The 26,353-nt window shown below is 38.2% G+C and overlaps 1 protein-coding gene across 1 annotated transcript; it reads left to right on the top strand.

Annotated features, from left to right (window-relative positions):
- The first annotated feature begins 24,401 nt into the window (after window positions 1–24,401).
- Window positions 24,402–26,283, top strand: LOC137400762 (uncharacterized). Its single transcript, XM_068087099.1, has 2 exons — window positions 24,402–25,956; window positions 26,099–26,283. The coding sequence occupies exons 1-2, from the start codon at window positions 24,402–24,404 to the stop codon at window positions 26,281–26,283; spliced, it is 1,740 nt and encodes a 579-aa protein (XP_067943200.1).
- The last annotated feature ends 70 nt before the right edge of the window (window positions 26,284–26,353 follow it).

The following is a 26,353-nucleotide window of genomic DNA, read 5'->3' as shown; positions in this document are numbered from 1 at the left end:
CTGGACTTCGATACGCATCTGCATTGACTAGGGGAGGTCTTCCAGAGACTCTACAAGGCCGGACTGAAGTTAAAGCTGTCCAAGTGTGAACTATTGCAACCCCAGATCCGCTACCTGGGCCACATAGTAAGCCAGGATGGGGTCTCTACAGACCCCGACAAGGTGAAGGCAGTCATGGAATGGCCGAGCCTGCGCGGAATGCAAGAACTCCAAGGATTCTTCAGGACGGTCGGCTACTACCTACAATATATTTCGGAGTTTGCCACCATAGCGCATCCCTTGCACCGACTGACTGCAAAAGAAGAGCCCTGGAGATGGACGGAAGGAGAACAGATCGCCTTCAACGCACTAAGGGATAGTATCAGCACCGCCCCGATCTTGGGCTACCCGGATCCCCGGAGGCAGTACATCCTGGACACAGACGCCAGCGGATGTGGAGTGGGGGCCGTGCTGTCCCAAGTACAGGAGGGCTGCGAGAGAGTCATTGCCTACTACAGCAAGACCCTCACACCCTCGGAACGCAATTACTGCGTCACTCGATGGGAGCGGCTTGCGGTGGTAAAGGCAGTGAAGCACTTTCAGCCGTATTTGTATGGCCAGGAGTTTCTCCTACGGATGGACCACGCACCACTCCGGTGATTATGCAGGAGGAGGGAACCCTCGAACCAGGTAGCCCGGTGGCTAGAGATCCTGGCTGAGTTCCGCTATGTCTTGGAGCATTGGTCAGAGACTCACTATGGAAACGCAAATGGGTTGAGCAGGCAAAGCTGCGAGGACTGCCAGCAATGCGCGAGCATTGAGCAGAGGGACGGGGGCCCCTCACGGAAGGAATTGGCAAGGGAACAAGGGCCGTTAGCTGCGTGGGTACCAACCAGTTGCCTGGATGGGACTCCCACTCTCAACAGGGCGGGATCGACCCTGGGCAACATCGCATATCCCGGAGGGCCGACCGGCAACTCGCATGGGACTCCCGCCCCAACAGTGGCGGGATTGAATCTGGGTGCCGGAGGTTCCTCCGAGGGCCTACTGGCCACACCAAGGATAACAGGACCAAAGGGCGAGCTGGCAAGGACACAGGCCACCGGACAAGGACCAGTGGCCATCATGTATCGTGCCATCGCCACAGGAGGAGAGGTGCCAGCGGAACACCTGGAAGTCGGGTGCAGAGAGCTGGATATCTTGTATCATATGCGAGGCTCTCTGCGCATACGATAGGACGGCGTGCTGGAGGCACGCGTGACCCTGCAAGGTCATGCCAGATGGTGCACCATCTTTTTCTTGGTTATGTGAGAGACCATGGTGTGGCAAACGCACGTCCTGGCTCACTCTGAGGTGGGAAGAACGATAAGCCGCCTCCAGCTGACTTGGTACTGGCCCAGACTGACAATCACAGTCAGACGGCTCAGCAAGAGTTGTGAGGTGTGCCAGGCTGCAAAGCATGGAGGGACAAAGGCGGCCGGAGGAAAAAGAAGGCTCTATGTCGGACGACCTTGGCAGAAAGTGGCCGTGGACTTGGTGGGGCCATTTCCGGTCACGCCTAGAGGGAACAAGTGGGTGCTGGACCTCACCGACCACTTCACCCAATGGCAGGACTCACTGGCACTACCTGACGCCACGGCCCCGGTGGTCGCAAACGCACTGAATGAGCGGGTCTTCTACTACCTGGGGTCACCCGAGCAGATCCACACAGACCAAGAGGCGCAGTTTGAGAGCCAACTGATGGCCGAACTGTGCCAACTCTGGAACTTGGAGAAAACCCATACGACTCCTTATCACCCACAGGACAACAGAATCGTTGAACAGAACAATCGGATGCTCGGAGACTCTTTGAGGGCTCTACTCCTAGCCCAGGGACATGACGAGTGAGACCTGCTCCTTCCCTAGCTGATGAGGGCATATCAAGGCACCCCCCACTCCACCACCGGAGAGACAACCAACATGTTGATGTTGGGACGGGAGCTGAGGTTGCCAGACCAGCTGGAAAGCTACCCACCACCGACTGAGTTCTTTCCTGCCCACGAGCACGCTCTTAAGGTGCAGCGGAAGCTGCAGATGGTGCACGAGGCGCTACGACAAAGTCAGATGGAAGTGAGACAGGAGGACTGGGAGGAGCCACCACTGTACGCCCCAGGCAACTGGGTATGGCTCATGAATAAACGCCGGAGACGGGAGAAAATCCCAAGCTACGGCTACAAGTTCATGGGACCATACCAGGTCTTGATGGCCTGGGGGAACCACACATATCTAGTTGAACGACTGGGCCAGTCTTCTATTCAGAGCAAAGAAAGGCTGAAACCTTATCATGCTTGCCCAAAAAGGTTGGGGCAAACCCTGGCCACCCTGGAGCCAAGGATAGGTTCTAACATAAAAGGAGTTCAACCTAGCAGGCCGGAGAGGAGGCAGGAGGAGGTCAGAATAGACCCTGCGCCCATAATGCCACCCTCCAGCTAGGAAAGGTTGCTGCTAGAGGCTACAGAAAAACGAGGGCAGGAGATAACTCCAGCAAAAAATCCGGCCGAACCAGAGGAAGGAGAAAGCCAAAGATGTCCTCCGAGTTCCGAGGAAATCAATCTGGCCACACGGGAAAAAGTTCCGGGAGAACCTGAAGCAAACCCGGTGGAGACCGAAGAGACCACAACACCAGATCCTATCAACCCCGCAATCCAATCAACTCTGGTCCGGCACAATCTGAGGCCGGCCTGGACCACCGAGAGGCCGACCCGGACCACCAGGAACCCGTAACAGTACGGGGATGAGGTATGCTACTCCGTGGAATTGTCGGAAAACGGTTCGGAAGTCAAACAGAAAGGCAGCAAAACGGTCCTCATGGACGCAACCAAAGCTTTCTTTTTAAAACACTCGTTTTCTCTGGGTGACGTTAAAGCACTCGAGAAGATGGACAGCAAAGGTAACACCTCGCTACAGGATTTATTGACTTCGGTCACAACTAGCTTGAAAGAAGGCGAGGAAGCACTGGGTGCACTGGAGCAGGTAGGTGTGGCAGCACCCAAGGGAGATCAGGAGTGGGAGGAGGCGACTGCCGAGGCCAGGACGAGCTTCCCCAGAGAAGCTGTCTCCGAAGCAGATGACGAGGACCTACACAAAACCCTGACAGGAGAGGAGGAGGCCTGCCGAGTGGCTACCATAAGCTCTCTCCCAAGGTCTAGATTGGAGACCGTGGTCACCAATGGAGGGGAGAGTGTTGTGGAATGTGATCCACTGAGAGCTGAGCCTAGGGCTGAGCTAAGCCGAGTCGGGCTGTGCTCAGTCAGGCAGAATGACGAGGTCAGAGTTTAGCCAAGCCAAAGCCAAGCCAAGCCAAAGCCAAGCCAGAGCCGTGCCGAGTCAAGACGAGCTGAGCCTAGCCATGCCGGGTCCAGCCAAGTAGAACGGAGGCAGAGCTTACTAGCTATATAAGCTCGAACATTTGTGTAGAAGAGCAGAGCTGTTTTGGGCCTGTTCATTGCCTGTTACTTGAGCATTCTTGTACAACTTATGAACTAAGCAGAAAATGTATGTATAAACTCATGCACCGAGTCTTGTACTAGTGGAGGCAAGTGAAGGTCGCACAAAACCTTTACATAATCATAAAAGCATAGTTTGGATAGAGTTAGACACCGTAGTTACTAATCACTGATGTTAGTGCGATGTTCAAGTGAGTAAGTTTATGGCGGACTAGAGTGGACCGGGTTTGCAACCCGAGTTGATAAACTGAGTTAAATTTTTCAAACTCAAGTTTGCAAACATAAGGTGCAATACACTGGTATTACGGTAGCATAACCCAGGCCCGTATTCCCTGGGGCGGCTGAGCTGCCTCAACTTTTTAGAGATTTTCGGCGGCCAAGTACTAAGAATTGCAGTCTAAGCTCATTCACTTGGACTTTCCAAGTTTAAAATTCCAATAACTGTTAAAAATTCCAACAACGAATTTATTAGCAACTAGCGTTCGACATTGTCTCTGTGGTGATCTCGCCAAATGAGTGATCTTGTGAGACTTTGTTAAGACTTGGAAACTGAAGTTTATAGCTTATAGTGGGATATGAAAAAGACCCCTAAATTTGCATTTTCCTTATCATATAAAACTTGTGCCATTGCAAATGTCCGCGCTTCAAAAAGCCTTTTTGTTGAGAGATAGAGAGCTATTTAGATGAACATTGACTGCGCTACAATGAATGAACAGAACAAATTACCTGTAGTCTTTTCCAGGTAAGCTTTGTGGTGTAGTAACTAGGTGTTTTGGTTGATTTTGCCACTAAAAATAAACAAGGCTGATCATGAGCAATACACTCTGATCATTACAATCAATGACTCAAAATTATCAATCTTTCCTCCTAGCATCAATCAAACCATGCCAATGAATATGCTTGCTGGATAAGATGTTGATCTCAATGGAGAATGCAGTGATGGTGATTGCTGACATCATTACACATTGAGTCTAGATTCTTGCCCACTTCATTAATAAAGCAAGCCAGTAAAACATGTTAGAGCATGCCAACGATGAATCATGAGCATAATTTGGATGTAACTGATAGTGATGACACATCCATCCACACACCAATGATCCTACACTCATGAACCATAAACAATATATTTATGTAGATTTTGATGCTTACAATTGATTGCATTTATGCATACTTTGAGAGTTGTTGATGCTTAAAAGGTCCAGAGCTTCGGGTCGCTGCCCCCTACCTCTTTGGGGGCTTACACCGCCCTCGAAACCCCAGGCGTTCATAACTAGTCGCCTAACATTTGCAGCCCCAACTTGCAACCAGGGAATACAGGCCTGGCATAATCATAGATCTGGTTATATTAACAATTGTACACTAACAAGCACCTGTTAACTAATAGAAATTAAACTATGTATGTATGTACTGTAAAACTAGAAGTTATGGCAAATTGGATTGTCTCGAACTTGCAGCCCGAGTTGATAAACCGAGTTATATTTACAAACTCGAGTTTGTAAATATTTTTCATTATATTACAGACTATTTTATATATGCATAAACCATAATGGAGAAACTTAGCACATGAAGTATTTCGATAAAAACAACACATAAGCTGCCAAAACAGGAACTGTTTTCAAGATTTAAGTGATAATAGCTCATGAATGTATAATATGTATAACACAGTATCTGTAAAAGATGGAATAAACTACTGCAACAACCAAACGGAAATTAGAAACAGTTGTAATAGAGGATAATCAAAATAATGCAAACAAGGAAATGCAGGAATTAGTGTAATCAGATGATCAAACTTATACATACACGTTACAGAAAATGTGCAAAAGGAGATTTGTATACCACTGAATACTGAGCCAAGGTGAATCAGAGTTTTTTAGAACGAAATCAGATTAGAAATAGCAGTACAACAACAGCTGCAGATGAATATTACAGTGATTACATTGTTACTGGTCTTTAAAAAGTACTGCTTTACTATTTTATGCTGCAAAGATGCACCTTGCAGTTTGAATGTACGATTATAACATAATGATGCTGTCGGAGATCATAAAATGACTGAATAAGGTTTTTCATCAATGAAGCAGTGATTGGATATGCCATCTGCTGTGTCCGTAAGGTCTTTCCCAAGGCATAGCACATGACTAGATCTTACACTACTGATAGCATAACCACACAATAGAGTGGATCTGGCTTTGCATTAATACGAATGAATGTATCGATCCGCAGCCAGGAGGCTCCTGATGACACCGTCTGCTGGACGCACTAACCCTCCATTGTTTTGTAGCTCGAGTAGTGTATAGACATGTTGGTACAGGATACTTGACTCAGCGGTAACCAGCGATTGACGGCAAATGTCCCATGACAGCACTTTAGTTAGCTTTTGCACAATGTAGCCAGCTATATAGACTATACTGTTAGCTATTACAGAAGTTTCACATCTGAAATCATTGTGGGCTCCACAAACTGATCAATTTCTGGAGTAGCCTGTATGATGAGAATCTCATTCTGAGCAGTAACATTACCTATCTTACCAGGATCTGATTTTGCACCACATTTGCTGATAAGTTTGCAAAAGGTAGCCTTAAAATGAGTAACAGTAGGATTATTATTCCAACCACCAAAACAAAAGCATCAATTATAACAATTACATAAAATCAACAAAAATGAATGTCTTATTCACATAAAACATAGTACCCTTAAGATACAACAATAAAGCTATAATCATGACTACAGCAGAAAGCTGTAGTCACGATCCTGAAAATAATATAGGTCAAAATGCTATCATATGGCTATGTAAAATAAAAATGTGGCAATTTTCACTGGAAGTCATTCGCACACAGCTTAGGCATAACGCTTAATAGAAATTTCTTTATCAAGTATGGATCAAAAATGGATTGCATCCATGGGATTATTTCAATAGAGATGACAACAAACAAATTGAAGAAATACTACAAAGAAGTACTAACCATTGCGACAGATGCATTACTAGAGAGATTCACATCAACATCTTCTGCTAAGCTACAGACATCATATTCATAAGCACTTGCTGTGGCAGCTGTTGCTGTTTTGAAAAGATTCTGAAAGAAATTTAGATCTATCTACTTTAAGTTGAACAACCTAGAGGCATTGTGCTTGACAATATTGTTTTGAATTCAATCATTGAAAATCACCATTCAACATTGAAAAATAAACCATTAAATGACTGGGCAGTGTAAACTAGAGTTGCACGATAGCTCGATAGTCTGCTGCGATAGTCGATAGTTGTCTTCTCGATATGAATATGTTGCCTATTTTTAGCCTATCGAAACATCCGAAAATGATATATCGTTATCGAATAATAAAAAATAATATAACCCGATAGTTCTGCAGATATAGTTAAACTCGGATAACTCGCCCTCGAATAGCTCGAACACATGGTTAACTCGAACGGATTTGTTTGGTCTGTATGGCGAATTAGAGTGTTTCGAGTTTGCAACTCGAATTGATAAACTGAGTTATATTTACAAACTCGAGTTTGTAAAAGTAAGGTGCAATATATTGGTATTACGATAGCATAACCATAGATCTGGTTATATAACAATGGTATATCAATAGGCACCCGTTAGCTAATAGAAATTAAACTAAGTATGTATGTATGTACTGTAAAAATAGAACTTTTGGTGAATTAGATTTTTCCGGGTTTGCCAACTGAGCTGATAAACCGAGTTATATTCACAAACTTGAGTTTTTAAATATAACTCGGTTTATCAACTCAGGACTCTCTAACTCGCCATAAACTCTAGTTTTACAGTACATTCATATATAGTTTAGTTTCTATTAGCTAACGGGTGCCTGTCGGAGTACTCTTGTTAGTATAACCAGATCTACGGTTATGCTACCATAATACTAGTATATTGCACCTTATTTTTACAAACTCGAGTTTGTAAATATAGCTCGGTTTATCAACTCGGGGCACTGTAATCCGCCGTAAGGCTCCATAGGCTCCATATAAATTTCCATAATACCACACATAACAGCATTCTGAGACTGAGCTCGTATGTCTGTGACGAATTAGAGTGCCCCGAGTCAGCAACCCGAGTTGATAAACTGAGTTATGCTTACAAACTCAAGTTTGTAAAAATAAGGTGCAACATACTGGTATTACGGTAGCACAACCATAGATCTGGTTATATTAACAATAGTACACTGACAAGCACCTGCTAGCTAATAGAAATTAAACTATGTATGTATGTACTGTAAAACTAGAAGTTATTGCTTTTACCAGGAACTTGAGTTTACAACGCACGAGTTAAACACCAATTTGATATGGCGGATTAGAGTGCCCCGGGTTTGCATAAACCGAGTTATATTTACAGCACTTACATGTAATGTCAACGCAACAGCCTCCTTCAATAATAATTACCCTTATGTCAAGATTGTATCTTTTAGAGGTCAAGGATAAAACAAACCATAGATGATCAGAAGAGAAAAACTGCTACTTCTTATGGCATTCTTCATTACGCTCATGGCACAACAGGAAAGCAAGATCTATGCACATGTAAGCAGCGCTGTTGGTCGCAAACACCATTTCCATGGCGCAAAGTTGGCCCTTTAGCACAGGTGTTTAAATAATGGCTTTATCGCCATCATATCGCTATCACCACATGGAAACTTCATAATTGTTTGTGAGTCAAGTGTCACTCACTTTAATCATAAATTCCAACCATCGCAAAACCTCTATTTTTATGCCATTTTTATTTTAACACCAGCTCTAATAGTACTCCAAGTAGGAGAAAGGTTAAAAAATGGAGGGCCACACTTTAATTGAGCGCCACCTCTATTTGACTACCACCTTGACATTCTTTGATCTTTACAAACCCATAATAGCAAGTGATCAGTAGAAAAGTGTCCACAAAATTATGTTAATAATGACTTGGCTATATCAATAACAATGAATTCTTTCATTGTTACTGTAGAGGTTGTCATAATTTTAGGGATGGTGTACATGAGAAGATCAATCCTCATAATCATCAGAACTACACTCTGTTCGAAGTTACTAAGATCTAGATCCTATCCATTGTTTTTAGATTCGTCCAGAATGTGATTTACAATATTACCCACAGACTTTAAAAGATTTTGATGAACGATGAGAATACGATTCAAGAACACCGTATGACATAATAGCGGCCATTGTTAATGCATATTCTACCTTTAAAATGTTAAGAACATCTTTGAAACTAAAAAATGGTAGGCCTGTTTTCTAACTCCTAAGACTTACGGTTTTACTAAACTTTAAAAGGGACACTGTCAGAATAATTAATAACTAAAATTCCACTAAAATTCTATAATCAAAACCGTTACTTGTTTTACTCAGTTTGATACTTTGACGTGTATAAAAACGGTTTAGCAAAAATACTGACATATTCTGACGGCAATTATGTCAGACGAGCTATCCAAAAAACACACTGCCCCCTTTCACCTGAACGTCACCTATAATAAGACACCAGTATAAGGGAAGGGTTACTAAAAGGTAAGTGTGAAGGTACAAGCCCATAACCCTGGCATCTTAATGATGTAAACCAAATGTGGATTATGGCTGATTAAGTGGATTATTGACTGAGTCTCTGCAGGTTTATAATACATGAGATTTTGATAACATTTTACAAAAATGAGTTTAAGCACCTTTTTACCTAATAAAAAAATCCATTAAGTTGTAATACCTGTGTTGAAAGAAGAAAAGTACCACAAATGGAAACATACAAAATTCGAATAAAAATTTATCTACTTCTTTCATAATTGTCTTTTTACATTTATACTAACAACAACCTCCTAATAATATTATTTATAACACAATATCGCATACATTTTAATTAGTTCAAGTAAGGTCGATTGGCAGGTTGTATCTTGTAGCCAGCAGTTCTTAGATTGTCTGCCTTTGACTCACAAAGTTTGACTTACACTCTTGGTTTATACACTAATCACTCCGTATTGAGCTTAATTACGTCTCTGAAAGCTCTTATATCGTCACTTTCATTCTTGTGTTCACACTTATGAACAAATTTTATTTATAAAAATTTGAGGGCCCAAAAAATTAAAACTAGGCTAGCAATTAAGAACCAAGTCTATGTAAGCTTTGCTACCTTTTATTGTTTAAAGCATCAACATGTGAACAGGTGAAGAATATGGTAGTTGTCTTCTCAAAAGGGAACAATCTAAATACATGTAGGTTACACATTACCTACAACCGTGGGCAAAAGTATGGAGCCACTTGTAATTTCATAATTAAATTTTCGTCATTTGTAATGCACTTAAGTTTTAGGACTCAGTGAGCACAATTTAATCAACTTGAACATAATCAAGTTATATACCATTTCAATGTTCAAAATGTATCCAGTTGGTGATGTTATTGTATCGCTTGCAAGTTAAAACTTTAATCTTCCTTGTTGCATGCTGCTCTCACTCACTGAGATTAATGAAATATTAGCAAAAACATTTCATTATTTTTGAAATGATAAAAATAATGAAATATTTTTAATCTGCATTAATGAAGCATTAGCAAAAATTAATTAGTTCGAATTCTTTCTCTCAAACCATTGCGCTAACTTTTGTATTTTTCTCAAACTTTTTACATTTCTGTTTTTCTAGCAGTATAAATCCAGTCATTTTTGACACTTTAATCAGTCATGTCTCAAAATAGCATTTAGTAAAACTATTTACGTTTAACACTGCTAACTGTCATAACAGCCAGAGTACTGCTAAGTGTCGTAACAGCCAGAGTACTGCTTTTAAAGACTAGTAGATGAGAACAGTAGTATGAGGAAATTCTAAGAATTGAAAATTAAATTTAAAACAGTACAAAGTTTTTATATTCTTGTCTTTTTTATAGCAAATTACAAGATGGAAGTGTGAGTTTTAGATTTTAATTGAGTATTGATTGCTTGAATCAATACTTTAAGATTTAGGCTAGTTGGATTGCCTACCAGATGCCCTGTATTGAGTTGAGTTTGTTAAACCCTTTTCTAGCAGTGGCCAGTTCCCTTGCAAGCATGAATACATTTAGAAATCAGTTGCTAAAATTTTCACATTTTATCAGACTCAAGGCAGTGAGAGCTCTTCTGGCAGAGCTTTTCTGAGAGAGAAATATACAGTCGACCCTTTTAAATATACAGTCAATCTCTGGCTTTTTCAGGCTTAATTCTTTTGGACTTTCCTTTGTGTTGTGTGATGTACTGTGCCTGTTCAAAGAATGACAACTTTGACCAATGTCTTTCACAATGGACGGCGCTAGTGCGCAAGTTTTCCACCGACTTTGTCAAGGTCTATTTTTGTTTGTTACTAGTACTGCTATATTATACTGTACCCTATTGCAGTGTAACATGTACCAGTATACCTATTGCAGTATAACATACACCAGCATACCTATAGCAGTATAACATGTACCAGTGTACCTATTGCAGTATAGCATGTACCAGTATACCTATTGCAGTATAACATGTACCAGTATACCTATTGCAGTATTCTATGTACCAGTATACCTATTGCAGTATAACATGTACCAGTATACCTATTGCAGTATTCCATGTACCAGTATACCTATTGCAGTATTTCATGTACCAGTATACCTATTGCAGTATAACATGTACTAGTATGCCTATTGCAGTATTCCATGTACCAGTATACCTATTGCAGTATTCCATGTACCAGTATACCTATTGCAGTATAACATGCACCAGTATACCTATAGCAGTATAACATGTACCAGTGTACCTATTGCAGTGTAGCATGTACCAGTATACCTATTGCAGTATAACATGTACCAGTATACCTATTGCAGTATTCCATGTACCAGTATACCTATTGCAGTATAACATGCACCAGTATACCTATTGCAGTATAACATGTACCAGTATACCTATTGCAGTATAACATGCACCAGTATACCTATTGCAGTATAACATGTACTAATAAACCTATTGCAATATAACATGTACCAGTATACCTAATGCAGTATAACATGTACTAGTATACCTAATGCAGTATAACATGTACCAGTATACCTATTGCAGTATACCATGTAGGAGTATACCTATTGCAGTATAACATGTACCAGTATACCTATTGCAGTATAACATGTACCAGTATACCTATTGCACTATTAATATTATACCATAATGTGATTATAATCATATTTTACTTTCCTATGTATACCGAATACGCATATTTTACCATATTGTAGCCTAGGAGACAATATAGCTCTTTTAATATACAGTACGGTATTTTCCAGAACTCAATTTTTAATGTTCAAACTTTTTTTACTCCCAGGCATAACCTAGTCTGTATCATTCTGAACAAATGAGGGGTGTATTGTATGTTTCTCATCTTTAAAGATGTGGTACAACATGGTTTTATCCCCTTCTAAACAAATACATGTTGGTGAAAATGGCATTCCTACACGGTACCTGCAAATCGCAAGGTTTTGGTATAACCAGTGAACAACGATCAAACCTTGCCAAGGAACCTTGATACAAGTTAAGTGGAATACATATAGACTGCTTTATGAGACTCTGACTCGGTGCTTCAACACCTATCAGAACAGTTTTCAGATTTTTGAGTTAATAGTTATCGGAAAGCCGATAAAGACTACACAGAACATGTTTTAATGCTTTTCACAGGCTTTTTACTTCCTTCATGACTCTCCATTCTTTTTTTCATATTAGCTGGTAAATCAGCTTGTAGTTGTCTTCTCCAGCTTTTGTTAAAGTTTGCGGCTTCCAAGCTCTTTTTTTCTAAAAAAAATCCTGGTATATCAACTCTTTTTTCTGCTGTTTAAAACAAATTGCTTGTTACTATTCATCAAAGTTTTTAAGAAGTTGTCCTACTCTTTTAATGTGAGAACAGAATTTTTCAGCCTCTGCTTTCTCAGGTCATTTAGAATTGCTTTCTCTCTATATTTCTATCGTGTTCAAAAATTCACTTCCAAACAAATTTTGTTTGCAGGTTTATATTGAATTAGATTTTTTGCTTGATGCAAATCATTTGACAACTTAAAGAGTAGAAAGTATAATAAGGTTTGTTGTGGCAGCTAGCAGTCTGTTTCTGAACATGTTGAGCTCAAACCCTGGTCAGCATAACTAGAATCTCAATCCAGGTTTCAGTGGAGTCAGATGCAAGCTATCGTCAGGGGATGGCAGTCAGTGCTTGTCTGTCAAGCATCTCAGTGAAACAATTTCAGCTCCTTTCTATGTGGTAGTATTTACCAAAAAGGTTTCATCCGGTGTCTTTATTAAAGTTCTGACCAAATCCTAAGATTACCTCTCTCAGGGGCACCTTAGAACAACTCAATACTTTCAATAATAGTTTGCTGTTGGACCAGGCTAATTACAGCTGACCATATTGGAGTAATTTTTATTTCATTTTCAACTTTACGGCATATATGATTGATTTTACCAATAAGATCATTGGCAGCAGTATTTCCAAGTCTCTTGTTTCGGTATCTAGAATTGCAGCATATCCAAGTAAAACAGTCTTTTATACAGCTTATTGTTTTACAAAGGTGGCGGGTCAGCCTACACCATATATACTACCTAGTGTAACAGATTTTCTTCGGGATATACTGCCAGATTATTGTTTTCAAATTTAATTCGTTTTGAAATTACATAGTTTAACAAAGTTGCATGTATTTTACAGAATAAGTTGAAATCTAGCTATGAATAGGCTAAGAAACAATTTAATTTCTGTAAGCATTGTGCTCAACGATTTAAATTGTCGATATGATCATCTATTTGTTGTCACCACAATTGCTGGTAACACAGTCTATTTGGGAACTCAGAGAAACAGGCGAACTCATTGCCTTTTTGTTGGATAATGTACTGAGAATTAAGGTCACCTACAATAGTTGTTGTATAGTAAACATATTGATTCGTGGCTTTCATGTCCTGCTCAAACAACTGAGTTGCCGTGTTCAGCACTGTTTTAACATTTGGCGGAGTGTAAACTGATCAAAGGAATAGCCTCTAGTTGGAAGCTGTAACTACCTTTATAATGACATCCACATCTTCTTGTTCAAGCTTTAGTAGCCTGTCAGCTATGATATGATAAAGCACAATTAGTACACTTCTACTGTAAAGGCTGGCCTTTTTTGATGACTGTTAAATGGAAAACTGAAGTTGTCTTCTTCTATTTTTGTCTCTGAAATGCACAAAATCTTCGCTGACCTATCATTTATGTAAATATCAAGTGCCAGAACAGATCTGTTGGAGCAACTGTTTATTTTTTTGCTAGTACCCTGGCAGTCTAGTGTGCTGTGAGAGATTGTCATGTGTGCCGATAAAGTGTAGAGAACAATTATCAGCACAAGTATTCTGAGACACTGGTAGGTGGCTGATTGGTGCGCGTTACAGAGTATTGGTATACCAAAATGAATGGTCGGAGTTTGAAGCTTGTATTCTGCAATATATTTCCCAACCCCCAATCGTGGCTCCAGACAGACGGATGACAGAAACAACTCATATTATTATTATAGATATTTGCAACAGATGAGTATTATTCAATTAAAGTTGTTTACCCATTGTTACGCTGATGAACCCTTTTTTAAATTTGTGGTACTCTATCAGCTTTCCAAAAAACTATTGCAATCTTTAGAGGTCTTAAAAATTCAAGTTGCTGGTGCCAGACTAATTACAACGAGCCCAACTACTACTATTTTCATTTATGCAAATATCGTTCACAGTGTTTAGAACACGCAGTTGCTTTGCTCTGCTGATATTGCCCTTCTTATGCACTCAGTACTAGTATAGAATTGTAATACAGTCCTACTTCAAAAACCAATACTCAATTAATAAATTGAATTTAAATTATTGCTGACTAGATTTTTCAACTTTGAATAGAAATTGTTTCTAAAGTAATAAATACATTTTAGTAATGGAATGCAATACGAAGGGCAAGTACAGAACTATTGATATATGTTACATAGTTGATTTGTTGTCTTGATCACTTTGTTGTTTCAACTGTGATCAAGTTTTGTCAAGTTTAATCTTGAAACAATCTGGCAGTCAGATCACCTCAAACAGCAAAAAATCGCAAATAATATAAAAATAGAAATACTTTCTGCTAGAATATATTGAAATTTTGTGTAAGTTCATCTTTAATACAGCCTACATTTTGCTGCTTTCCATTTTCGCTAGAAAAGAGGAGACAATTCTGCTACTATCAGCACAATTACTAGATTATCGTTGACAGAAGCTCATATTTCTGATCTAACGATGTTTTACTCAGGGGTAACATCAACAATTTAGTGTTTGTAAATAAATGATTGGTTGAGCGGTTGCTTTGACTGGTATGAACCAAAAATCAATAAACCTAGATGGTGTTTGCACACACTGATCCCAGCTCGTATAGTCGCTATAAACAAAGGTGATGATAGCACTAATCCTTCAACTCTCTTCATTGATGTTTCGCATTATAAAAACTTTGTTTTGTTGGAGGTAAACGGAATATAGCGCACAAGGAAACCAGTGAAAGGTTTCAAAGGATTATGAAAAGCAAACAGCTTTATTCAAGCTATCAGAGATAAAAGTTTTAGAGCTGTGATACTAAAATATGCCCTCCGGCATTATCATCTTGATACCAGACCTCCGCGGCATAATCTAAAACAAAGCATAAGGTATTGCATATTACGTATATCTCTTTGATATGCCCGCTTTTTTAAAAGCTAAGTAATTGCACTTGATCAACAAACTGCAAATGTTCTGGAACATTCTGGAAAAAGGAAAAACAGTCATTGTTGTAAAAGGCAATACAATTTTAAGATAAAGTTATACATACAGGTGATATTGTATTCTCATACACAGGACTTGGCTAGTTTATATTATATGTCTCAAAAACAATTCTTTCTCAACCGTATTACCTATAACAGCAATAGATAATCCTTTCTCAATCCTATTACCTATAACAGCAATAGATAGTTCTTTCTCAACCGTATTACCTATAACAGCAATAGATAATCCTTTCTCAACCGTATTACCTGTAACAGCAATAGATAATCCTTTCTCAACCGTATTACCTATAACAGCAATAGATAATTCTTTCTCAACCGTATTACCTATAACAACAATAGATAATCCTTTCTCAACAGTATTACCTATAACAACAATAGATAATCCTTTCTCAACCATATTACCTATAACAACAATAGGTAATCCTTTCTCAACCATATTACCTGTAGCAGCAATAGATAATCCTTTCTCAACCATATTACCTATAACAGCAATAGATAATCCTTTCTCAACTGTATTACCTATAACAGCAATAGATAATCCTTTCTCAACCGTATTACCTATAACAACAATAGATAATCCTTTCTCAACCGTATTACCTATAACAGCAATAGATAATCCTTTTTCAACCGTATTACCTATAACAGCAATAGATAATCCTTTCTCAACCTTATTACCTATAACAGCAATAGATAATCCTTTCTCAACCATATTACCTATAACAGCAATAGATAATCCTTTCTCAACCATATTACCTATAACAGCAATAAATAATCCTTTCTCAACCATATTACCTATAACAACAATAGATAATCCTTTTTCAACCGTATTACCTATAACAGCAATAGATAATCCTTTCTCAACCATATTACCTATAACAGCAATAGATAATCCTTTCTCAACCATATTACCTATAACAGCAATAGATAATCCTTTCTCAACCATATTACCTATAACAGCAATAGATAATCCTTTCTCAACCATATTACCTATAACAGCAATAGATAATCCTTTCTCAACCATATTACCTATAACAGCAATAAATAATCCTTTCTCAACCATATTACCTATAACAACAATAGATAATCCTTTTTCAACCGTATTACCTATAACAACAATAGATAATCCTTTCTCAACCGTATTACCTATAACAGCAATAGATAATCCTTTCTCAACCATATTACCTATAACAGCAATAGATAATCCTTTCTCAACCATATTACCTATAACAGCAATAGATAATCCTTTCTCAACCATATTACCTATAACAGCAATAGATAATCCTTTCTCAACCATATTACCTATAACAGCAATAGATAATCCTTTCTCAACCATATTACCTATAACAGCAATAGATAATCCTTTCTCAACCATATTACCTATAACAGCAATAGATAATCCTTTTTCAACCGTATTACCTATAACAGCAATAATTAAACCTTTACCTTGTTATTTAAATAAAAGTTTTAAGCAATTAGCGTTCATAAAGCATTTGCTTCAGCTTTAACAAACATTTTTGCTTTGCTTTTGCTAAACAAACAAGGTTTGCTGCAGAATTGCTTGTATTAATTTTAGTTAAAACCATGCATAAAAGTTGACACCAAACTAAATAAATAGATTTATTTTAAAAAAAATTACATAAAACAATGAAGATTCACATTTCGCATTTGGTAAGTGAGTCCATGCGCTACTGTCATCAGAATGCTGTCAGCTATAGGCAGTGTTTATAACAAGCAGTATAGTGGATAGTTTCACCTTAGTGAACATAGCAGGTGCTATCATACAATTTAAATGACAACACTGTTTTAAAATTGAGAGAAATAAGAGAATGGGACAGCTGTTGACTGCAGCAGTTTATTCAATAAGTGAACTAGTTGAGACTATCATTATGGGTGATCAACAGCTAGAGAATAGCTCAGCTATAGGGCCTCTAGCTACTCTACTGACCCTGTCTCTAAGTATGGCTTAAATAAATTGAATGTTGTGACAGAATAAAACTTTTCACACTCTGTTGATTGTATGAACATTCGAGTATGAGGTGTGTGAGTAATCACTCAAAGATTGTGGATGATACTTGCTTACCGTACTGCTAGCTAATACTGTGTTGTTTTAAAGCATTGCTGTACATAAAATGGCTATGTGATCTTGGCTGGACATGTCGGCGTCTAGTAGCGAGGGAACTTCGACTGCTGGATGCATGCCCAGTGAGTTGCTAAGAGCTATTCAAGGTTGGATCTCATGTAATATTTGTCACCAGCAGTGGATTTTTTGGGAATATAACCCCAACCTGTTGTCTGCAGGTCAACGTTAAGGTCAGGAGTTCTAGACCACAGGCTACAGCTGCTCAATTGATTCAGAAAAATTGAGAGTTGAAACAAATCGATCAAAATTGCACTGGCATTTTTTATTAATTTATATCGCTCCTAGAAAAAGTTTGATATTCTATGTTGGACCATGGTTGCATATATACATACCTTAGTAGACAGACATAATTGCTGTAATTTGCTGCTTGTTTTGTTGTGTTATGTATACTGGTATGCTAGTAGTCCCGTGCCCCGTGAGAGATCGTCATGTGTGGTCATAATTATTGTTTAGCGCAGCAAGTAACCATATAGTGTAGTGGTAGCACGCCTACCATTTGACCTGAAGCCCTCGGTGTGATTTCCAGTTTTTTCTTCCTACTGCTTTTAGCAGGACTTCATACAGGTGGACACACACGGCTCTTATTATAATAAATATTAAGACGGTGTTTGCCGTAATCTAAGATTTTTGCAGCAGTAAGATTATAAAACCAAGCTATTGTAAAAAATGTTTCACCACGACAAAATGTTTTTCTCACAAGTCCTTCTTATCTATAACATTATTACCAGAGAGAAGAGCGTGGCTATCATGACATCATTAAGCTTCTCACCGTGACATCAATAGTCATAAAGGTCATCGTCATTACAGTGTTATATCATTATATTGCTGTAACACTTAGTCCCCTTAATGTTTATTGATGTTTCATCTTTGTTCCTGATTGGATTGTATTGCTTTTCACAGCCAATAGGGACAAAGGTTCTAAATATTTAAGCTATATTCAATGCTTGCAAATGCACACAATCTCTTCATTCAATACGGATGACTGAGGCAAAAATTTGATACTTCTGATAAAGTTGCAATGATGATTCAACAAATGTAAGTGTCTTTTTACTTACTTAATCTTAAGCTTGTGCATTTTAAATAATAGTTTTACTTCTGAACGAAGAGTTGCCATGGTGATTTAACAACAAAGGGTAATTTAGAGAGGACCAAGAAGAGCTTGCTCTGTTCTATTGTCACTATTACTAGCCTTATCCTTACTACAACAGCCGCTATACCTGATATGTCACAGGATCCACAATGCCTTTTTGAAGACTCATCTTCTTTCCAGTATAATAATTCATCATAAAATTATAAGAATATTGCTTGCTATTATTAGCTATCACTTGCCAAGAGATGGCTAATTTGGCCTCTTCAAATCATTACCAAAAATAGTCTTTGTTTCGATCATTTCGACTTTTCCTTCTGCTCTACTGGAACCAGCAACAGCCCTGATTATTTTCACACGCTGTGGCATTTAATTCTGAGTTGTTCACCTAAATTGTGTTGTTTTATTTATGTTTTGTTGATTCATGTTTCATGTTTTGTACGTGTTGTTTTAGTGCTTTCGTATTTATTATTTGTTTTATTTCAAATCATCTTTTTAGTTAATTAATATATTTATTATATTTGTTACCGTATTTAATACTTATTTTCTTCCTGCGCTATTCTTTATTCCAACTGTTTTTTTGGGTTTTTTATGTGTGCTATTAAATTTTCCCTATGCAAGCTGCGGTGTTTCCTCAGTGCGCTATTGTATGGTCTCAGTGCAGTATTTAATTTTCTTTCACTGTATTACTTCATTCCATTCCACTCCATTCCATGCATTAATGTTGCTATTATCACTCTCACTCCTATCGCTAACTTTATTGATAATAATGGCCTATGTTTAACTTCTACTAGGTGCGTTTGTATAACTAATTACAGTCTTTTCTTTGTAACTTTCTACTGCTACTCAAATGCACACGTATATTCGGTTACTTGACACCATAATCTACGGTGTTAAACCTTCAAGTCACAGTTTACAAGGACAAATGACATAATTTCATTGGATAATTGTAAAATCTTTTTGTGGTTATAAAGCTTATTGCCTTAAGATGTATCCTTAGTTAAGATTACATATAAAATTGCTTAACTTTCACCATTATCTGTTTAATATTGTAAGAATAATTTAAGATACTTTATAACTAAAGAATTATAAATGCTAAAAAAGAAATATTCTTTTTTTGAACATTTACATCTTATTGGTTCTTATAGTAATTTTAGAGTTTTAAAATACACAGCGATAATATTTGCTATGAACAATCAGACTGATACACAAAATGTATTACTCTGTTGTACTTGTAGTTTTAATATGGTCATTTTATGTTATGGTTGTTATAGCAACTCGGTGTAAACATAAGATAACCTATATTTTACTTAATTTTTACAAGAACTGTCTATCTTTTTACTTTGCTAGTTAAAGACCCTCTTGTCAACAGATATACAAAATGTACAAGGGTAAAAAGAATAAAAGGTGAAATTTATATTCTAAATATATGACTAATAATTAAAAAGCGAATGAAAAAATTTTTTCCAATACTCTGAAATATAAACAGTCAATCGGGAACAATCTTTACTATAACATGAGTCGTGCTCGTCTGTCTGTCTGTCTGTCTGTCTGAAGCCACGGTGGATGATGGGAAAAGGATTACATCACACGGGGTTCGAACTCATGTGCATAAAGCATGTCGTAAACCATTAGGTTAGGAGTTATCCCTCATGCTTTGTTACTGTACCCAGTATAGAAGCGCTCTCTTATGTTCTGTACAAAAGTACAGAGCTTCTCTTGTTCTCTTGTTGTTAAGCAGGTGCATGTGTTCCGTTTACCTGAATTGTTATATTTAGACTGCTCCTGCTGCTGATGAGTACTGCTGGAACACAGGCTCAGCAAACTTCAGAACAGGGCCCAACTTTAGAAGAAATCAACGAACTATTCCAAGGCTATGATAAAACCAGTAGACCAACTAATGGTATGTAGAAGCCTACTCGCTATTTATTCCTAATGAAACTCTTTATTGACAGCGTTTGCTGACTTTTAGAGCTTCACCCTCTTCTTGTAGCATGAATGTGCCATAGGCTATTATGGTTACAGCATAAAAGCCAAATCCACAGTAAAAAAGCTACAGACTAATTTCAATAAAACTTTCTAAAGAGTCTAAAGTTTCGAAAATAATCTATTTTACATCATAGTAGCCAACTTGAATTCTGATGGCTTGAAAGGGATTCACTTGCTATAGCACCTTTTTCTATAGCGTACTGTTTGACATTTGATGGTCAGTGATGCTTTAACACTGTCTCTAACAAAATGTCATGCCTTGCAGCAAGCAATTATTTTTGCAACTGCAATAGTTTTTCTGCAAAGCGAAAAATAATGTGATAATACATGTAGAGAAATAGTAATCCTGTTTTCAATATCGCTTATAAAAAATTTGTTTCATAAGGCATTACAGGAGGTTTGATATAGCTGTATATATTAGATGGATATTCTGTAAGACTGCAAGAGACAACAATGACGCCCAACAGAGGCAGTTTTATGGGAAGGATTACTCAGCAATTATTAGCTGTGGATCATTCGGAAAAAATGATGCTTAATCCATGGCTACTGTTGCTAGGGTAAATAAATAGAATCTACCGATAGTATATGGCATCACTCGCTTGTCACTTGCTCCATATTCCTTGCATTTGACATTGCGGTCATTACCGTGTGCACTCGTGTCTGGTCTTCCAGATCAAGGGAAGAGTTTAACTGTTGCTTTAAGATTGTCTCAATTTCTTACAATTATATATATATATATATATATATATATATATATATATATATATATATATATATATATATATATATATATATATATATATATATATATATATATATATATATATATATACTCATGTTACAGACAGTACTGTTTCGGCTATTGAAGCCTCATCAGTGCAGCTCAGAGCTTTGGCAAGGGACACAAATCCCATTACCAATGAGAGTTGACTTCCTGCCATGAAGCAACTAGGTTGCCTCACAGACTTTAAGAAAGTCAATGTGCTGGCACCAGAGTGCTCAAATCACAAAAGTGATGAGCTTTGCACAAAGGCTAATAGTGCCGCACCTCTCACAGAGTGCTCAACCAAACCGAAGTAAAGGAGCATATACTCATGCTACAGACAGTACTGTTTCATATATATATATATGTATATATATATATATATATATATATAAATTTGGTAAGAAATTTATTAAAATTTGACTAAGCAAAAAATTACTAAAAGTTTCGTATTACACAAAAGGTGTGTAACACTCATCAGATAAAATGCTTAGTGAGGACTATACACAAGATTCTGCATTAGCTGGTAAGCTGAAATAAAAGCTCAGGTATTAAAAGCTAGATGGATAAGATCTATTATGTAATGCTATTTCGTAAAAGGTGTTTCTTAGCATGTCTACATGTAGATATAAGTTCACTACGTTTGTTAAGAGTTGCCTTCTCAGGTCTGTAAATGATGAAATATTTTTCTAATGTACATAATCTGCACTTTCCGGTGCTTTTAGAGTATGGCTTGGCGTGTGATAAAATCTTCCAGGCTATGTTGTAGTCAGCGCCGCTTTCCTTGAGTTCCCATATGTGGCTGCTTAGCTCGGTAGAGTAGCGTTTAGAAATGTCCTTGAATGTGGATTTGTGAAGGTTATATCTAGTTTTGAAGCTGTTTTCGGTTAGCCCTACATATGTGGCTGTAGGTTTATTGTTATCAGTGGTAGTTACGCTTGCCTGGTATATCACTGACTAGATATATCAAAACTAGATATAACCTTCACAAATCCACATTCAAGGACATTTCTAAACGCTACTCTACCGAGCTAAGCAGCCACATATGGGAACTCAAGGAAAGCGGCGCTGACTACAACATAGCCTGGAAGATTTTATCACACGCCAAGCCATACTCTAAAAGCACCGGAAAGTGCAGATTATGTACATTAGAAAAATATTTCATCATTTACAGACCTGAGAAGGCAACTCTTAACAAACGTAGTGAACTTATATCTACATGTAGACATGCTAAGAAACACCTTTTACGAAATAGCATTACATAATAGATCTTATCCATCTAGCTTTTAATACCTGAGCTTTTATTTCAGCTTACCAGCTAATGCAGAATCTTGTGTATAGTCCTCACTAAGCATTTTATCTGATGAGTGTTACACACCTTTTGTGTAATACGAAACTTTTAGTAATTTTTTGCTTAGTCAAATTTTAATAAATTTCTTACCAAATTTATAGTAAGCTCTACTTTAGTATCGAGCACTTTATGCTGACTTTTAGCCTATACTTTATTGTATATATATATATATATATATATATATATATATATATATATATATATATATATATATATATATATATGCGTATATATATACACATATTGTAGCTAACTTGAAATCTGTTTAACTTGTATTTTTCCTAATACTATAACCACTGCTATACTACTCTGCTTAAATAAATAAATCAGTTTTAAAATAGTTTTAGCAAGGACTTTATTGTGTGTTGTTTATCAGTCAAGTAAATTCCGTAATAATAGTAGGCTAGGCGGCTGATCAACCACAAATTTGTGTACATATATCCATACAGAATCTATATTCAGTAGTTAGCGCTCGCTCGTTTGATCACTTGGCTAATGAGTTTGACAGACCCGCTGCCTCGGACCACGATCAATGGGGGGCGGGGACTTGTTTACCGTTTAGACTAAGGGAAAGATCGTTGCGTTAGCAACCGTCTGCAGCCACTAAAAGCTGAATGGAACTTATTATGCTTAGCTTTGAAACGCAAATGAAGTGTTGAATACATAGAATTTTATTATCAGAAACTATGGCAAGCTAATGTGACAGAAAGCCAAAGGTTCGTTTTGTTTAAGCCACTATTATAATCTTTTATTTTGTGTTTAAGCTACTATTATAATCTTTTATTTTAAGCTTTCAAATGACATTCATTCAGCAACTGTTGATATCTATTTTACTGGAATTTAAACTTCCTTGTGTTTATTCGTAATTAACATGTTATTGTAGATTTCACGATGTTACTTATTAGCCAGCGTTGATGGAAGTTTGAATATATATATAAATAAACACCAGTGAAATCGAACGCTCACCACAAACACTTCGCTACAGCACTCAAGTGCAATTACATAACAATTAGCTTGTCGGGTGTACACGTATGTACATAGCAGACCGCGTGAACTGCTACAGTGAAATCTTTGTGGTTATCTACCAGACCGAAACAAAGCCAACGAGCCAGATCGAATATCGTAAACTAAAGACAGAGCCAACGAGCCAGATTGATTACTGTAAACTATAGGCAGAGCCAACAAGCCAGATTGAATATTGTAAACCACAGACAAGGAAACGAGCTTAACTGATTATTGCAAACTATAGACAGAGCCAACGAGCCAGATTGAATACTGTAAACTATAGACAGAGCCAACGAGCCAGATTGAATATTGTAAACTACAGACAGGGAAACGAGCTAGACTGATTATTGCAAACTATAGACAGAGCCAACGAGCCAGATTGAATATCGTGAACTACAGAGAGGACTATATAGGACTACACCACCAAACTCTGTAACGGACTCCGAGACATTCAACTGTTGGATAAGTTTCACTTGATTAAAATAGTTATTTAGTAAATGTCATAAACTTCATAAATTAGCATTGACAGTGATTGTATTTTTTCTTAAATTTTAACTTGTATTTCTTCTAATATTATTGGTGTTTAAATTAACCTAGAATCAACGCTCTTTCTCTGACTACCTGTGTGACCTCGTTCCCTTTGCTCTATCGTGGTCTGGGTCGTTTAGCCTATCGTGATCAGACCCATTCAAAACTGGTCCAGAGTACGGTTCATGAAAATAATTCGGCTTTGTGACTCAGCAGCGTATGCTCAATTTAGTTAACTCAGATTGTATACGAACTTGTGGTTGATCTAATCTGTCTTTCATTATAAAGCGAAGTAATTGTCTTCTTAAATCAATTAGATCATATTATGGCTGAAGTTAACAACAGCTTACTTGACCTGGACGACAATCCTAAAAATCAATTAGCAGATCCAATTATGCCTACAACCAGTGCTGACTCATTAAGTGAAGTAAAAATCATAGCTAAGACCAGGCCTACTCGTACCTTCAAAGCTTCTGCAATTGGCAAAGAAAGCCAGAAAAATGAGTTAGCATTTTCATTGTATGCTTCCATAAATAGAGAGCTAAGAGCGGTCGATGTTATTTTTAAGAGCTGTCTTAAAGGTGTTGTTTTGTCAGAAACTTTCAATGCATGCGTAACTGATATTGAAGCGAAGGCTTCAGCTATTACCTCTGATTACGCTAAATTGTCTCAGCTATCTGATAATAGAGTGGAAATGAAAATAAAACAACACTTTGAATTCTTTATTGGTGAAACCAGTAAGATTACACAAAGAATCCTGGAACAACAGCAGAGTATGGCATCTGAAGAAGAAGAAACTAGAGAACAGGAACAGCTGGAAGTCAAAGAGAGGCTACTTGAAGAGCAGCGGAAACTTGAAGAATACCTTGCAGAAAGGAATATAGAAGAAGAGTTGGGATCGAAACCTAAACAGCAACAGCGACTGGGAGCAACATCCACACTCACAACACCAATCAGTTTGAATGCGCAGCCACCACTAAGAGCGTCCTTACTTAAATCAACGCCTTACCAACAGAGTATGCCACTGTATGAAGAGCCTATAAGAACCGAACCAGTGAACCTAGAGTCGCCTCCAGAAACTCCAACAAGAAAAACGGGCATATGGAGCCGACTCGACGCACTTTCAGTAAAAGAAAAGATCAATCAGGCATCTCATGCTCACAGTGAGATATCAGAGAGCGATTCCATTCGCATTTTAGCGAACGAAATTACGCAAGGAATAAAAAGATCTAGAAAGGTTGACATCGAACCTGAAATCTTTAGCGGCAATGCACTAGAGTTCGACGACTGGGAGTGTGATTTTGACGGTTATCTTTCTTCAATGGGCATCGAAGACGGCTCTGAAAAGATCAGATACCTTAAAAAATATGTTGAAGGAACTGCTAGGGAATGCATAAATGGCCAATTTATGATTCGTACGGAGCTGAGCTATCGACATGCACGAGAGAAACTCACCTCTCGATTCGGGAACAAATTGGACGTGGCCCGTTCAATGAAAAACAAACTCGATACTTGGCCAAAGATCTCTGCTAACGACACGCCAGCCCTCCAGAGATATGCCGACTACCTGGAGAGCTGTAGTAACGCCATGAAATCGATTCCAGGCCTAGCGAGCTTAGACGAGGAACTCAACAACGAACGATTTGCAAGAGTGCTTCCTGACTGGGCGCATCAAAAGTGGGGTGCAACGACACACCGTATACGGAAGAAGGAAATGCGTTACCCTAAATTTGCAGAGTTCGCTTCATTTGTTGACGACTTAGCAGAAATGCGCTCACAGCCTCTAATGCAAAATCTTGAGAAGGCACATGACAAACGGCCAAGACCCAATAACACCAGATCTTTAGCCACAAACAGCGTCGACCATACACCAGAGAGAAGTTGCCTATACTGCAAAGACCCCCGCCACAAAGTGGCAGAATGTTTCAAAATTTGGGAAAAGCCCTACAGTCAGCGTATGAGGTTTATTGCTAACAACATGCTGTGCTACATCTGCGTTAAACCTGGTCACGGGGCTGCCAGATGCAGCAGTAAAGGAAAAAACATCTGCTCCAAATGCAGAAGGCCAGGGCATGCCACATGTCTACATAAAACAAAAGAAGACTGGGATGAAGAGCAACAAAATGCGGACCACCGAAACTACAATTCAGGACACATGTGGCCCAGAAACGCCACGCCTCACCAACAAACAGCTTCAGCTCACTTAAATTATCGACAAACTCCGGGTAATGCAGCTAAAAACACCAACTCACCACAAGTGGCGCAGACACTGAACTC

This window comes from Watersipora subatra, chromosome 7, assembly GCF_963576615.1.
Source record: "Watersipora subatra chromosome 7, tzWatSuba1.1, whole genome shotgun sequence".
NCBI lineage: Eukaryota > Metazoa > Bryozoa > Gymnolaemata > Cheilostomatida > Watersiporidae > Watersipora > Watersipora subatra.
The sequence above is the reverse complement of the archived record's forward strand: the minus strand, read 5'-3'. Positions and strand labels throughout refer to the sequence as shown.

Coding starts and splice junctions, on each gene's coding strand:
- LOC137400762 (XM_068087099.1), top strand. CDS start 24,402: ATGGCTGAAGTTAACAACAGCTTACTTGACCTGGACGACAATCCTAAA. Junction 25,957..26,098: donor CGACCATACACCAGAGAGAA/GTTGCCTATACT, acceptor CGGGGCTGCCAG/ATGCAGCAGTAAAGGAAAAA.